General features: G+C 50.8%; 1 protein-coding gene across 11 annotated transcripts in view; it reads right to left on the bottom strand.

Moving 5' to 3' along the window:
- The window catches only part of SLC2A9 (solute carrier family 2 member 9), a 262,356-nt gene that overhangs the window by 186,909 nt on the left and 60,312 nt on the right, over positions 1 to 15,135 (bottom strand). For all 11 annotated transcript variants that reach the window (XM_003985513.6, XM_019829751.3, XM_019829752.3 and 8 more), the window contains one exon: positions 7,940 to 8,100. In XM_003985513.6, the coding sequence (XP_003985562.1) occupies positions 7,940 to 8,100 (161 nt within the window). The remainder of the gene's footprint in view (positions 1 to 7,939; positions 8,101 to 15,135) is intronic.

Raw genomic sequence — 15,135 nt, 5'->3', positions numbered from 1 at the left:
GCTGAAGTCGGACGCTTAACCGACTGCGCCACCCAGGCGCCCCCATGGTCCATCATTTTAAATAGCCATCACATCCTCAACTCCTTGACCCACTGACCCACCTGCCTTCATCATATGTGCCTGGCAAACCCCAACCCTGGTTAGATCCTGACCTGCCTCACACATGCACCACAGAGCTCAGCTTGGCTGGAGAAAAACCCAAACTACATTGACTGGTGTCACTTGAAATTCATGACCACCAATCTCAAGTGGGCTTTGGGGCCTCCAGGCAACCATTCTATAGCTCCCTGGTTTGTTCAATGTCCTGCTCTCCTCGAGGACTATTTCATACGACTTCTCTGTCTTCAAATCCCCTTATCCTCTTTCTCAGCTGATGACCTTGCTTTCTACTCCACTGAGAAAGCAGAAGCAATCTGGAGAGGAATTCACGTGTTCCCTCCACATGCACCGACCTCCCTGCTTCTGTGCCCACACACTGTCTTCCCTCATTTTCCTGAGGACGTACTGTCGTGCTCCCACCTGAGGCCAGTCCCGCCAATCACCGACCAGTTCCCCACCCCGCTCCGACCTGCACAAGAATGTTGCTTCAGCAAGTCTCATCTCTGGCCCCTGCCCACAACTTTTCCCCTCTCTGCTGGAACATCTCATTACCATGCTGTTAAAAGGAAAACTACACCCAGGTACACCCATCTACACTCATTGTCTCGAGTTATTCTTCTCTCTTAAGCCCCTTCCAGTAGCTGTCTCCCCCACCGTGCCCTTGAAACAGCTCCTGTCAGGTAACCAGAGATCTCCACATTGCTAAATCCACCAACTCTCGGGCCTTGTCTCCATTTGAACACAGGTGATCACCACTTCCCTCCTTCATTGCTTTCCAGCTCTGAGTGGTGGGTCTGCTCCTACCTCACTGGCTGATCCTTACCATCTTCCCAACCCTCTCAAGACGGGGGGGCTCCCGGCCTCAGCCCTTGAGCCTATTTCTTTGGCCTTTATACACTTCCCAGGTGATCTCGTCTTGTGTCCTGGCTTCAAGTTTCACCTATGTACTGATGACATCTAGACTTACATCCAAGCTCTGAGCTCTCCTCCGAGTGCTAGACCCATATATCCAACTGCCTGCTTCACCTCTTCACGAGGGAGTCTTACAGACAATTCAGGGTTAACATACCCAAAACCGAATTCGTAACATTGGCCTCCTTCCTCCCCAAATCCTCTTCCTGGGGCGCCTGGGTGGCTCAGTCAGTTAAGCGTCCGACTTTGGCTCATGTCATGATCTCACCATTCGTGAGTTCAAGCCCCGCTTCAGGCTCTGTGCTGACAGCTCAGAGCCTGGAGCCTGCTTCAGATTCTGTGTCTCCCTCTCTCTCTCTGCCCCCCCCCAAAGGAAATAAACATTAAAAAAAAACCCACCCTATTCTTCCCAAAGACTTCCTACCTCAGAAAAAACAACGTAAACAAAAACAAAAAACCCACAACAACACCACACCACAGTCCTTGCCGTTGCATTATTTTTTATTTCTGTCCCTCACCAGAAAACGTTAGCATTATTTTTTATTTCTGTCCCTCACCCACCCACATTACGATACATCTCTAAGGCCTGTTTTTTCTACTTCTAAAATATGTCCAAAACTCCTAAAACTGCCACTACCTCTCACCGTGTCTTGCCACAAACCTGGTGCAAACCTGGCACACAGCAGGTGCTCCAGAAATATTTGTTGGGAAAATAAACGCACGAGTGAATGGAAGTACGCAAGCGGGAGAAAAACGGCCACTTTGGGAAGTTACGGTAGAAAAACCTTCAAGCATTAGGCATTCCTCCATCGATCCTTCCATCTGTCCAACAAGCTTGCTTGCCTAGTATGCACAAGCTTCTGCGCCAAGTGCTGGCGCTCACATGTACGTGTGGTTCTTGCATCAAGGAGCTTCAAGGAGCTTCCCCGCAAGGAACTCCCCTCAGGGAAGAGACAGAAATGTCAGTAAGTGGTTACAGCACAAAATGCTAAGTGATGAAAGAGAGGGAAACAGAAGGTCTGACGTGGGCCCAGGGGAGCCCACGATGACGTGGGCCCATCTATTAGTATTTGGTTCTAATAGATGTGTGGTGGGCAGTGTGGGGCAGGAGTGACAACCTGTTGACTTTCAACCATAATTTCCAGCTCATGCATCTGTAACACAGCAAACAGATCGTGCGGCAACAGCTTGTACCAAAGCTGCTGCGTGTTTGGGGTTGGCAGCCTCTCTGAGACGTTGGAACTCTGCCTTCCTGAAGTCTACATCCGCCACGCCCAGTCTCTCTTCCTACCTTCTGGCACAAACCCCAAGACGACTTCCTTCTCCCAGAATCCTTGGCACCCTCACGGTGCTAGGCAAGGCTCCCAGGCTGGCAGAATGGGGGTGGGGGATCAGGAGTCCCGGCAGGTACCCCTCTGTCCCTCAGCTCTCTCCTCCATCACCCACTTTGTACATGTGGCTGCTCAAGCAAGGCTCCTGGTGGGCTCTTCTCCAGAAGGGCCACCCAAGAAGATAACCCCCTCCCCCAGAGCAGCCTGCAGCCAATGGCTGGAGAGTGGTGGGAAGAGAATGCGGCCCCCCTGCCCAGATGGGATCCCTCCAGGGTAGGATTCATGCCCCAGATCCCTGCGGGCCAGCCGAGACCAGAGTGGACCTGAGAGCACGGCCTGGCTTGGCTCTCTTCCCCTTTTCTCTCTTCTGCTTGCATCGCCGTCAAGGGAATTCTTGAAGAGCCTTCCCTCAACAAAACGTATGTATCCCAAGCTCCCTCATAGGCTCTGCTTCTGGGGAACTCACCTTCCTAAGGCAATTCCAGCCTGAAAGAGGAGGAGGTCAGCGACCAGTGTAAGCGTTCTACTATGCACTGAACTATGTTCCAATTCCTCAGCTGAAGCCCTAACCCCCAAGGTGACTATATTTGGAGACAGGGCATTCAAAGAGGAGATTATGGTTAAGTGAGGTTGTAAGGGCGGGGCCCTCATCCAACGGGAACAGGCAGGAAGAAAAGACACCAGGCCTGCTCTCCCATAAGGACAAAGGCCGTGTGAGGACACAGTGAGAAGAAAGCCACCTATAAGCCAAGGAGAATGGACTCAGGAGCAACCCTCCCCTGCCATCTTGATCTTGGACTTCCGGCCTCCCCAGTGGTGAGAGGAGAGATTTCTATTGTTCAAGCCTAGTAAAGGTTTGCCATATGCATTGCAGGCTCCTTCAGCAGGCACCTAGAGAGCTTACGTTCCTTCCAACTTTTAGAAAATAAACACAGATTTCAAAATATTGAAGTAGAAAAAGAAAAGAAAACTAGCACTTTTGAGAACGTGCTATTTGCCTGGCATGATGTACTACTCGTTCAATACCCATCCTTCTGGGGCACCTGGGTGGCTCAGTCAGCTGAGCGTCTGACTCTGACTTGATTTCAGCTCAGGTCATGATCCCAGGGTTGTGGGATCGAGCCCTGCATTGGACTCTGCACTGAGCGTAGAGCCTAAGATTCTCTTTCTCCCTCTGTCCCTCTCCCATTGGCGCGTACGTGCTCTCTCAAATAAAAAATAAAATAAAAAAACACCCATCCTCCTTCTTCTGGTGCGATTTCCTCCAAGAAACATTCCTGCCTGCACTGTGTCCCATCCCCACCCCACTGTGGCTCCAGGAACGGCACGTGATACAGTACCTTTAAAGTGCACTAATCACCAGGATTTCGCACATTGGGCTCTATTAACACTTGCGGCCACAAAATTCTTTGTGGTGGGGGCTGTCGTGGGCATTGTAGCACGTTTCACAGCCTCTTTGGCCCCTACTAGATGCTAGCAGCACCCCCTAGCAGTGACAACCAGGAACGCCTCCAGATACTGTCATTAAACGTCCCCTGCTGGGGCAAAATTGCCCCTGGTCGAGAAGCCCCAAGGGTATGCGACCTCACACAAGTAAATGAGACTCAGGCCTGGGACTTGGCTAGAACTACCGGAAGGAGAAGTGTGTTCTGGGGACGCCAAGCGGGAACAGGGTCACCCTGAGCTGCTGGGGGCATCTTGCCCCCACACAGGGAGAGGCAGCCTGCGCATGAAGCCAACACAGAGTAAGGCAGAGCTGAGAGACAGAGAAGACAGACAGGTGGACTCGGCTGAGTTACATTCCAGTTATGTCAGCCAATTAGCTCCCTCTGGCCCTAAGCCGGTTTGGTTTGAGTCCCCATCACAGGCATGAGCGACAGGACCCATTTTGTAAACAGGCTCTCCTGCAACCCTCAGAGCTGCCCCCTCGGGTGAGCGTGCTTATCCGAGCTCCACAGATTTCAAACTGCCTCCTCTTGTGCCTCCACTACCCGTCCACCCCCCCCCCCCACCGTGCTTCCAACCGCCACAATGTCGTGCACGATGCATTGTTCACAGCCAGGCAGCAGGCTCAGGCCATGCCGTTTGCTGCTGGTGCCCGAGTGCCAAAACAGTGCTTGGCACCCAGCAGGTGTTCAAAAGTATTTGCCGCACGGCTGGATGTGGTTATATGGCTTGCTCAAGAACAGGCCTAAGGATCCGATTTCAAAGCCCGTGTGAGTTTCCCTATGGTTTTTTGCATATTTGCTCTGCTCTGCTCTGGAGGGAAAAACTAGATCCGGTGATATGTGTAAGGAGGCCAATTTCAGTGCAACTAGAACATAATCACGGCCAGTTCTGTCGAGTAATGGGGTGACACGTCTCAAGAAGAGCTCATGAGGATGGGGGCAGGGACAACAGGGACACTGGCCAACATAGGATGGGTGCTGACTCCGTGTCAACCACGGAGAGGAACACTCTCATTTCATTTTCACAACCCTCCAACAGGCCACTGCCTTATCTTCATCTTGTCACCAACTAAGCAAAGCTTGGAGAATTTGAGTAACTCATACGTGGCCCCAGGAGCCAGGAGCATCACGGGTCCTCTAGCTGGCATCCATGCACCAACATGGTCACCATCCTGTCTCATGAGGGAAAGAGGGTTCTGTCACTAGAGCCATGTAAGAAGAGGAGGGATGACCCCAAATGAGGGGAGGGAGTCAACCAGAATTCTCCAAGCCAGAGGCTCGAGGAGACAAGGAACCTGCTCCCCTGAGACTAGATAATGGGGGTGCCTCATCTCCAGAGACCACTCCTGGCCCCTCGTGCTCCCCCGACCTCATCCCTCTCCCAAACCACAGTCGAGTTCGTCATGGCCTAGCGAGGGTCAGCCCCCTGCTGGACCTGCTGGTGACCAGACCCGCCTGACTCTGAGGCCCCTCAACTCCACCCAAATTCCCCCCATAGTCATGTGTGTGAGCCCTCTCATCAGACCCCACCCCAGCGTTGCACATTAAGCCAGCCTCTTCTTTCTCCCCAGCAGCCTCCCAGAGACAATTAATGAAGCATCAAGAAAAGGTTTCAACAGACACCATGTGATGGGAAAAGCACGGGCTCTGGTCTGAGTTTCGGATCAACCTCATTCTTTGTCACCTCGGGCGAGCCACGAGGCCTCTCAGGGCCTCGGATTCATGGCTTGTGGACCAGGGACAACAATACGGAGCTGTGGACGTAAACGAGGTTGGTAGGTCGAGCACGGGTACGTAGCAGGAGGTGAAGAAACGGGGGTAGATTCTCGGTGTTTGCTCCTTGTCCTCCCTACGGAGTTCCATTCAAGCTGAGGCTTCATCCCGGCTCAACCTTTCTTCCCACAATGATGAAAAAGGGAACCGGCAGCTGCCCGGGGCACACGGACCAACACCTTTTGATGGAATCTCTCTCCAGCCTAAAACCCTTCCTTCTCTTAGAAAAGGAGTATCTGTCAAACGTGTCTCTTTTCCATTCCTTCTGCTTTTTTTTTTTTTTTTTTTTGCACCACGCCGTCAAGAGCTGCAAAGCCACTTCCACTGCCTGCATTGTACGTGTGGGAGAGGTGTTGGCTGAGAGGTGAGGTGGCAAAGTCCCACGTGACACACTGGCAAGTTGGGGAGTCAGGACTTGTGGGGCCACGGCACCCTGACCCCGGCTACAGTGTGGACTTCCCTGTACCGTCTGCCTGGGTTCAGAGCCTTCTTATGGGGCAGCCTTGGGGTGTCAGTGCCATGGCCAGATAAAAGGCAGGTATATGTCACAGGCCACAAATCCTGGGGCCGGGGCTGACTCCATCTAACTAGAATAGACAAGAGGAATGGCGTTAGAAACTGGCTTGGCTCAGGGGCTGAGCAATAGTGCCTCACGGACCCTGGCCATTGATGCCAATCCAGGGGCCAGCCAGTCACTGACCTGTGGTCAAACAGTCATGGACTTACAGAGCCACTGCCAGCATGCCCCTACTCAGATCTGCTCGGCATGATGGAAGGATCATGATGCGGTGGAGCTGGTTCCAACCTGAGCTCGAGCTCTGTGTAAGCTCTCAATCCATCCCCCATCCAAGACCCCAGAGAGTGGAGAAATGGAATGAGGGCGCATGTGGGAGCGCCTGGAACATTGGGGGACCACAGAAAATGGCAGCCCTCACTCCACTCTGCCGTCGCCGTACTTCTCTGGAGTATGGAGTTCCCGTTCGTTACCACCTGGAAGTGGCCTTGGGCACAAGGAAAGTATCAGCACCTCCCCTGCCTCACCAGATACCACAGACTTTCCTGAGCGCCACATGCGTGTTTTCAGGATGGCTTCCTGCCCCGGCCTTGTGAAAGTCGGCTCCAAAATAGCATCAGTTCTAACTTACTCCTTGGAGCAGATGTGAGGCCAAGTGTAAAGGAAGCGGGGCGGGGGGGGGGGGGCACCTTTTTAAGTAGGGTTTCTAGAGCCCTGAGGAGTGGAAAGATTTTCTGGGTCCTTTCCAATTCAGGTCAATGCAACATGGAGATGTGTTGAGCACTTACTATGTATGGGTAAGTATATGGGTGTCCGGATAATGAGGAGGAGGATGTAAGTAAGTAATATGGTAAATAATAATAGCTTCTACTTTCTGAGTTCCTGCTAATGTGCTATTCTGCCCCCATTCGTTTTCTCTAGTCCCTGTAACATTTCCTGCGTCTTACAGAGGAGAAAATTGAGGTTCAAATACATCAAACGACTTGGCCAAAGGCACTAGAAAGTGGAACACTCGCGAGTCAAGTTCAGACATGAATGCTGCAGATTCTACTTCTGCACTAACACCTCCGTATCTCCCGAGAAGTTACAAGCGAAGATACAGAGAAAACATTTGGGGAGGTTTCTTGATAAATCAATCTGATCTCAGAGAACTCTTCACAGGACAGAAATGAGCGAGGCACGAAGCTCAGGAGGTAAAGTGGATCTGACCCGAGAGGGCCCAGATGGGAAATCTCAACATGAACTGCTTGACACCTACCATCCTGTATTTGTAATATGAAAGATTTGAAATAACCTAAATGTCTATCCATAGGAGACTGGCTTAATAAGTTATCATTCAGACCCATAAGAAAACACTGTCTGAGCTCCCACGTTTTGAAAAGCAGATCTATATGGACATACGTGGAAGAGTCTCTAAGACACTCTAAGGCTCTTCTCCACTTGCTCCGGTGGCCAGATCCATTTCCTCCCTTCCTGCCCTGGGACCTGGTCCTCCTGGGCTGCCCCCAAAAGGCTCCTGGTGTTTCTGGCTTCTACTTGGGTTTGACCAATGAGAGGCACTGACAGTGGGTTGGAGGGTGTGAGGAGAGAGAAGCCAGGGTATTTCCCCCCTACCCCCTCCCTGTTTGGACAATACAGTTGGACGCAGCCCAGTCCACACAGCCCTCCACAACTCGGCCCATTGTCCGTGGCTTCGCTTCTCCTTGGCCTCAGGTGCCCTATTTCCTCCCCTTCCTCTCCTGGCATTAAAATCTCTCCAGCTGGACTGTCTGAGCAGAGTTGTATTGCCTTCTGAGATCCTGACTTTGATACATATTGTGAACATTACAGAGGGGATCCCCAAGCAGAGATGTCCCACTAACCTCCCAAGAACCTTTCCGATCAGCTTCACCAGTAACGTCCCCACGAGTCCACCAATGGCGAATATGGACACCGTCACAGACCAGAGCAGGGTCAGAGTGTCTTGGTCTATTGGATGTCCGTGCCTTCTTTCCCACGATTCATTGTAGAAGGACTTGATGTACTGAAAACAAACAACGAAACGTGTTATTCCATTCTGCTGCTCGTTACAAACGAACACAGCTTTTACAGAGCATTTTGTGCATGCGAGGCACTTTGCTAAGTTCTGTTTGAGCTTTATTTCATTGAACCTTTCCAACAAATTGTGTGGAGGGGCCCTACTTTTAACCTCGTTTTGCAGATAGGGACACTGGAGCTCAGAGAGACAAACTGACTTGCTCAGTAAGTGGCAAACCTGAAAGCCAAACTCAAATCTGCCCCCAAACCTAGGGTAATCGATTTTACCTGGGCTTCTCCCACTTTGGTGCACAGCAGAACCAACTGGGAAGTGTGTTAACAACACACATATCTGAGATAAGAGGAAATCTTTGCCTTTGAGGTAGACGAAGATACAGGATGCAAAAAAAAACACCACAAAAGAAAAACAAAATGCTCATTTGGGTTTCGTCTAAATTAAAGTGTTTTATTCTTCAAAGGATACTTCGAAAAAAAAATGAAAAGGCAAGCCACAGGCTGAGATAACATATTTGCAACACATAAACTATAAAGGACTTATATCCACAACACACAGAGAACTCTAACAAGTCAATATGACAAACAACCCAATTAATTGAGCAAAAAACTTGAACTGACTCAGAGAAGATTCAAATGACCAGTAAGTTAATGACATGATGCTCAATGTCATTAGTCAACAGGCAAATGCAAATTAAAACCCCAACAAGACACTATTTTGCATTCTCTAGATCCCCATCATTGTCTTTTGTGATTTGGGGGGTTTCAGATGGTGACGGGGTGATTCTGATGTGCACCAAAGACTGGGGTCATGGCACTAAGCTCCTCAAGGAGTTCCATCCCCAAGATGTTCATAGCTACCCACTGACACCAGAGCCAGCATACGTCACTGCAGAATAAACACAGGTTCACGACACACAGACCACAGCGTGAATCCCAGCACAACAAAGTACTAATGATTTAAGCCAACAAAGTACTAATGATTTAAGCCAGCTGGACCTTGGCTCCCTCATCTACAAAATGGGAATGATGACACTGATGTCTCAGGGCTGTCGGGAGGATCACGCAAGAGTTTGGAGCAGTGCCCAGGGCTTGGGCAAAGCTCACACAATCCCCGGGAAACTCAACTCTACCAGGTCTGGTAAAACCAAGTAGTGATCAGCAGTAGGCTCTCATGCACTGTGTTGAGATTAGACTACCATCTTGGAAAATAGTTTGGCATCATCTAGCAAAGTTGAAGATGCCCCTAACCTACAACCCAGCAAATCCATTTCTAGAAAGTTCCTCCAAAAAACTCTTTCCCACCTGCCCGAGGATATATCTACCCAAATGTCCACATAGCATTGCTTATAATAGCCCCAAATGGGAAACAACCGATGCCCACCAGCAGCAGAATGGATAAACAAATCGTGGAAGAATCATCATATGAAACCCCACGGCCACTAACACGAACAAACTACAGCGACGTGCAAACACATATAGTTAAACCTCACAAAATACAACACTGAACAAAATAAGCCAGAAACAAAACAGTACGTACAGTATGACACTATATTTCTATCCAAAAATATACAAAATATAAACGTTTTGGGGGGAATTACATATAGATTATAAAATACAAAGGAAAACAAAGAAATAATTGTTGTAAATGTCAGGTCAGTGGTCGCTCCTGGGGGCGGGGTGGAGAGATGATCTGGGAGGGACATCTGGCAGGATCTTCTATTCTTAATCTTATTCTTAGCTGGGTGCTAGATTTATAATCATCCTCTAAACTCTGTGTGTGTATGTGTGTGTGTGTGCAATGCATACGTGTGCATCTTATATACTCTTTTTAAGCATAATGCATTCCACCAATCTAAAACTTTTTTTTTTTTTAGGGTGGGAAAGTATTCCGGGCAGAGGGAAAAGCCAGGAGGGCATGGCAGAAAAAAGTCCATAGAATTGAAAAGAGGCCAGTGGGGTGGAAGGGGATGAGGAAGGGAAGGAGGGGCTGCCTGGAGTTGGAGGGGCAGGAAAGGGCAGGTCATACGGGACCTTAGAGGTCACGGTAATCAGTTTGCTTGTTGCCTGGACTTTGTGTGTGTGTGTGTGTGTGTGTGTGTTGGCCCGAGTGGAATGGGAAGCTATTGGAGGGTTTTAAGTGAGGCGAGGACACAGAGTGGTTTACATTTTCAGCGGACTGCTCTGCTTCAGAGTCGCGAGGGACCTAGAAGGAAGCTAGGGAGGAAGCTGGCCCTCTGCTGAGAGGCACAGCAACAGTCCCAAGATCTCAGTGGCCTGGACCCAGCAGTGAAGGTGGAGAGAAGGGGGTGGATCCGAGATATGTTTTGAGAGTAGGATGGACAAGACCAACTGGGGACTGGCCCCAGATCCTGGGAGGGAGGGTTCTAGACACGCCTAACAGGAACGGAGAAGACTGCAAGGTTTCTGGCCTAGGCAAATGGGCTGATGGCAGGAGATGAGGGAAGCATCCTATCCCTACGTGATATCTATTCTCTTCCCGTGTGATATCTACACTCTTCCCGGTGTTACTGGTTGAATTGTGACATGCCCCCTGCCCCCCCCCCCACCCCGTTCATAAGTTGAAGCCCTAACCCCTAGGACCTCAGGATGTGAGGTATTTGGAGACAGGGTGTGGTAGGGTCCCCTCCCAAGGAAAGAAAAGAAAAAACGCTCAAGGCAGCCTGACTGTATGCCCACGTGACAACATCCCTCACGACCTTGTAACATGAGGCCACTTAATCAGACGACATGTTTGTGTATTACCATATATGGGAGACAAGGAAGTAAAAAATGTATAAGAAACTACACCACGTGGCATTCAAGTCTTCCGTACGAACCCAACGGAGCGGTGCCGGCACGAATGAAGTTGCTTCCTGGAAAGAAAAGCTTTGGTGCCCCGACTATCTATCTGAGCGAGAATCCTGCTACAAGGGTCTTTACAGAGGGAATCTGGTTGAAATGAGGTTATTTGGGTGGGCCCGATCCAAAGTGACTGATGTCCTTATCAAAGGGGGAGACATGGACGCAGAGACAAGCGTGGAGGGAGAAGGACAGGCACACGCTGAAGACAGCCACCTGCAAGCCCAGGAGCCGGCCCTAGAGCAGATCCTTCCCTCACAGGCCCTGGAAGGAATGGGCTCCGCCAGCACCTTGATCTCAGGCCTCTCGCCCGCAGGGCTGTCACAGAATAACCCCCTGCTGGGTAAACCTCAGTTTCCGCCCCCTCCCTGAGAGGCTGCCTGGGGTACTTTGTTCTGGCGGCCCCAGCGGACCGCCACACTGCCTTATCTCCAAAATACTTGTCACCACTTAGACCGCTCAAGCCGATCCGGGCCACCATCCCCTCCCCTCCTGGGGCCACCAGAGCAGCCGCCCCGGCGACTCACCAAGGAGCCGCGTGCTGCCCGTGGCTGGACATCAACGCTGACCCCCGGTTACAGTGTACTTGGTGGCGGCCCAGCATCAGGAGCCCCCTTCTCCCCTCGGGGAGCTCCCGCCTCACAGCCCCGGCGGCACACACAGCCCAGACCTCCCTACGCGGCTTTACGACGCCAGGCGCCCGTCTCCCAGCATCCCCTGCAGCTAGCGAGCGCCATGTGACCCGGGCTCAGCCAATCAGAGGCCTGGACTCTGCAGGAGGCGGGGCGCTAAGCGGCGGGGCCAGAATTCCTTTCGCAGCAGTTTAGGGTTTGGGGTTTGGGGGCAGTGGGAGCCTGATGGCCGCGGTGTCCTGTGCCAGCCACGCGGTGGCTCACACTGGCGGCCGCTGCGCGGGGGTGGCATTGGCCAGGCTGCAGAGCTTCGGGGCCGGCTCACCAGCCCTGCCACCAGCCCTGCGAGCTGCTCCCGATTTTGGCAACAACAGTTTTAGCTTCGATCAGACAAAATTATTGTTGCTTGCAACTGCTGAAACGCTCCCAAAACACGTAAATTATCCCATTTCAGCTTCGCAACAGCCCTGGGGGCAGAAACGCTCATTTACAGACCAGGGAGCCCAGAGTTGCCAACTTGGCCAGGTGGCTAACAGGTGGATGGGGGGAGGTTGTGCAAGGCCCGCCTCACGTTGGAGCCCTAAAGGACAAGTGCACTATCCGGGCTCCCAACTTCACAGTCAAGGTGGCAATGTTAAGCAGCCAAGCACAATGGCACATTTATTGATTTAAAAGTGACTCGGTTGAGCGTCTGACTTTGGCTCAGGTCATGATCTCATGGTTTGTGAGTTCAAGTGGACATTGGGCTCACTACTGTCAGCACAGAGCCCGCTTCAGATCCTCTGTCCCCCTCTCTTTCTGCCCCTCCCCTGCTCACTCTCTCTCAAAAATAAATAAACGTTAAAAAAAATGTCAATTAAGCCTTTGTTATGGGCTACACACTCTGCCATGCCCTTAAGTACTAGGGTGACAACCAACAAGCACAGAGCATAGTGGGAGAAAGTGTGATAAACTGCTAAGCCAGGGGCTGGACAGGCCTCAGGAAGGCAGAGGTACAGAACTACCCCCACCCCACCCCTGCCGCCTCCCCAGGGCAACAGCAAGACCCTCAGAGAAACCGGTGTAAGGAATGAGTACCCAGGACTGCACGGGCACCTCTTGCCGCCCAATAAGCAGGACCCTTCCCCTCACCCCACGTAGAAGGTTATTCTTGGATGTGACCTTGGTCCCTAATGCAATCCAGCACTGACACTGATTCAAGCAACTATAGCCACCTTTCCAGGAGCCTTGCTAATGCCCACTCTAGAGACCCTCTTGGGGCGCCTGCGTGGGTCAGTCGGTTGGGCATCCAACTTCGGCTCAGATCATGATCTCACGGTTTGTGGGTCTGAACCCCCTGTCAGGCTCTGTGCTGACAGCTCGGAACCTGGAGCCTGCTTCAGATTCTGTGTCTCGCTCTCTCTGCCCCTCCCCTGCTTATGCTCTGTCTCTCTCTGTCTCAAAAATAAATAAAACGTTAAAAAAAAATTTTAGAGAGCCTCTTATCACCATGCCTACGGCAGCAACCAGTGTCCAAGAATTGATGTGCAGAAACTAGAAGGATGCTGCCGGGGGAAGAAATCTCTTCCTTTCTAGGCATTCAGGAGCCTGGTGAGAAAGGGGGCAGCTTTCATATCACTCATTCCTAGGTGTTGCTTTGGGCATCTCTACAGAGATTTTGTATCTCAGTTTGGGAGAGCTGGAGGATGGAAGGAACCTCTGCAGAGGGCTGGAGAAAGCTGAAAGACACAGCAAAGCCTGCGCCCCCCTGCAGAGACGCCTTCCTCAACCGTCCTGAAAGCTGGTTTCCAAGTGATGGCTGTAACAATTTAATGTTTGTCTTCTCCAGGAATGATTTCAGCAGAGGCCTAGATGAAAGGCAGCCTGAAGGCTTATGTGATAGTAGGAGCCAGCCGATGAGGGCTGTTCTGCTAACTCATTACACAAACATTCACTGAGTTTGAGATGTGTGGCCCTGACTTATGTGAACACCGACTGGTACTGCATAGTATAGAGCAGGTGCTTTAATAAGGGTTTGTGTTTTGAATTCAGTTTCTGCTGGGGCGCCTGGGTGGCTCAGTCGGTTGAGCATCTGACTTCAGCTCAGGTCATGATCTCACAGTTTGTGGGTTCGAGCTCCCCGTTGGGCTCTGTGCTGACAGATCACAGCCTGGAACCTGCTTTGAGTTCTTTGTCTCCCTCCCTCTCTGTCCCTCCCGCGCTCATGCACTACCTCTCAAAAATAAATAAACATTAAAACAATGTTTAAAATTCAGTTTCTGCTGTGTATCAATCACCATGTAATAATAAAAATAGGTCATAGATGCGACATACCATCCACTACCCCGAGAACTGGACACGTCTGAACTCATTCCATCGTCTTCACAACCCTACGAGGCAGGTACTGTTTGTAACTTCTCTTTGGGCTGATGAACCTTAGGAACAGAGCCATAGGGGCATTTCCCAAGTCATACCATTGGCATGTGGGAGGGTCGGGACTCAAACCTAGGTAGTTGGACTCTGGAGCTCATCTCTTAACCACTACTGTAGTCCAACTCAGTATAGAAAACACAAAGGTGATCCTATCAGTACCTCTGTTGCATATTGAAAGACTGGAGTCGGGGAGAAGAAGGGACAGAGAATGAATACTGATTGACTGCTCAGTATGCATTAGACATCTATATACCTCACTTTGTTTAACCCTTGGCAGCCATCCTGTGAAGTTTCATTAAGAGCAGAAAAAGGAGTTGAGAAATGCATCTGAAAGCCATAGAGAATCCAGTGGAATGGCAGAGCCCTTCCTCCTCCATGCTCACAGCGTCTAGCCCTCCTCTTCCTGGGCACAGCCACACTTCTCGGTGCCTTGCATCTGGATGCGGCCACATGGCTACTTCTCACCACAGGAGCATGAGCAGAAGTGACGTGTGTCACCTCGGCCAAGGTATTAAGAGTTTGTGTGCCTTCCTTTCACTCATTCCCTTTCCTTATTGTCTGATCATTCACAGACAGACCAGAAGAGACATAGACTCTGGTGGAGCCACCATTCCCGGAGCCTGGGAGCTGAAGGAGCCTGGGTCCCCGAATGATTTCATGTAGCAGAGTGTCTCTGCTCACCTGGCCTTTTAAGGTGGCATAAATGAGAAATAAACTTTCACTGCGTTAAGCCACTGAGATTTAGGGGTTCCTTGTCATAGCACCCAAAGACAACGAACCTGACGCCAAAGCCCATGCCGTCACGATTACTATGCCATGAGTCTTCAAGAAAGAGGGAAGATTTCAGCAAAGTCATAAAGGGTAGGTAGGAGATATGAGCCTTCTGCTAGAGAATTCCTTATATGTTTTGGGAAACTTGTAAGGCTCCATTTGAAAAGCATATTCTGCAATAAAATGAGGGTTTAAAAAATTTTTTTAATGTTTATTTAATTTTTGAGGGAGAGAGAGAGAGACAGAGTGCGAGTGGGGGAGGGGCAGAGAGAGAGGGAGACACAGAATCGAAAGCAGGTTCCAGGCTCCGAGCTGTCAGCACAGAGCCCGACGCAGGGCTTGAACTCACA

The sequence above is a fragment of the Felis catus genome, chromosome B1, assembly GCF_018350175.1.
Source record: "Felis catus isolate Fca126 chromosome B1, F.catus_Fca126_mat1.0, whole genome shotgun sequence".
Lineage (NCBI taxonomy): Eukaryota > Metazoa > Chordata > Mammalia > Carnivora > Felidae > Felis > Felis catus.
Note: the sequence above shows the minus strand (reverse complement) of the source record. Positions and strands in the feature narration are given on the sequence as shown.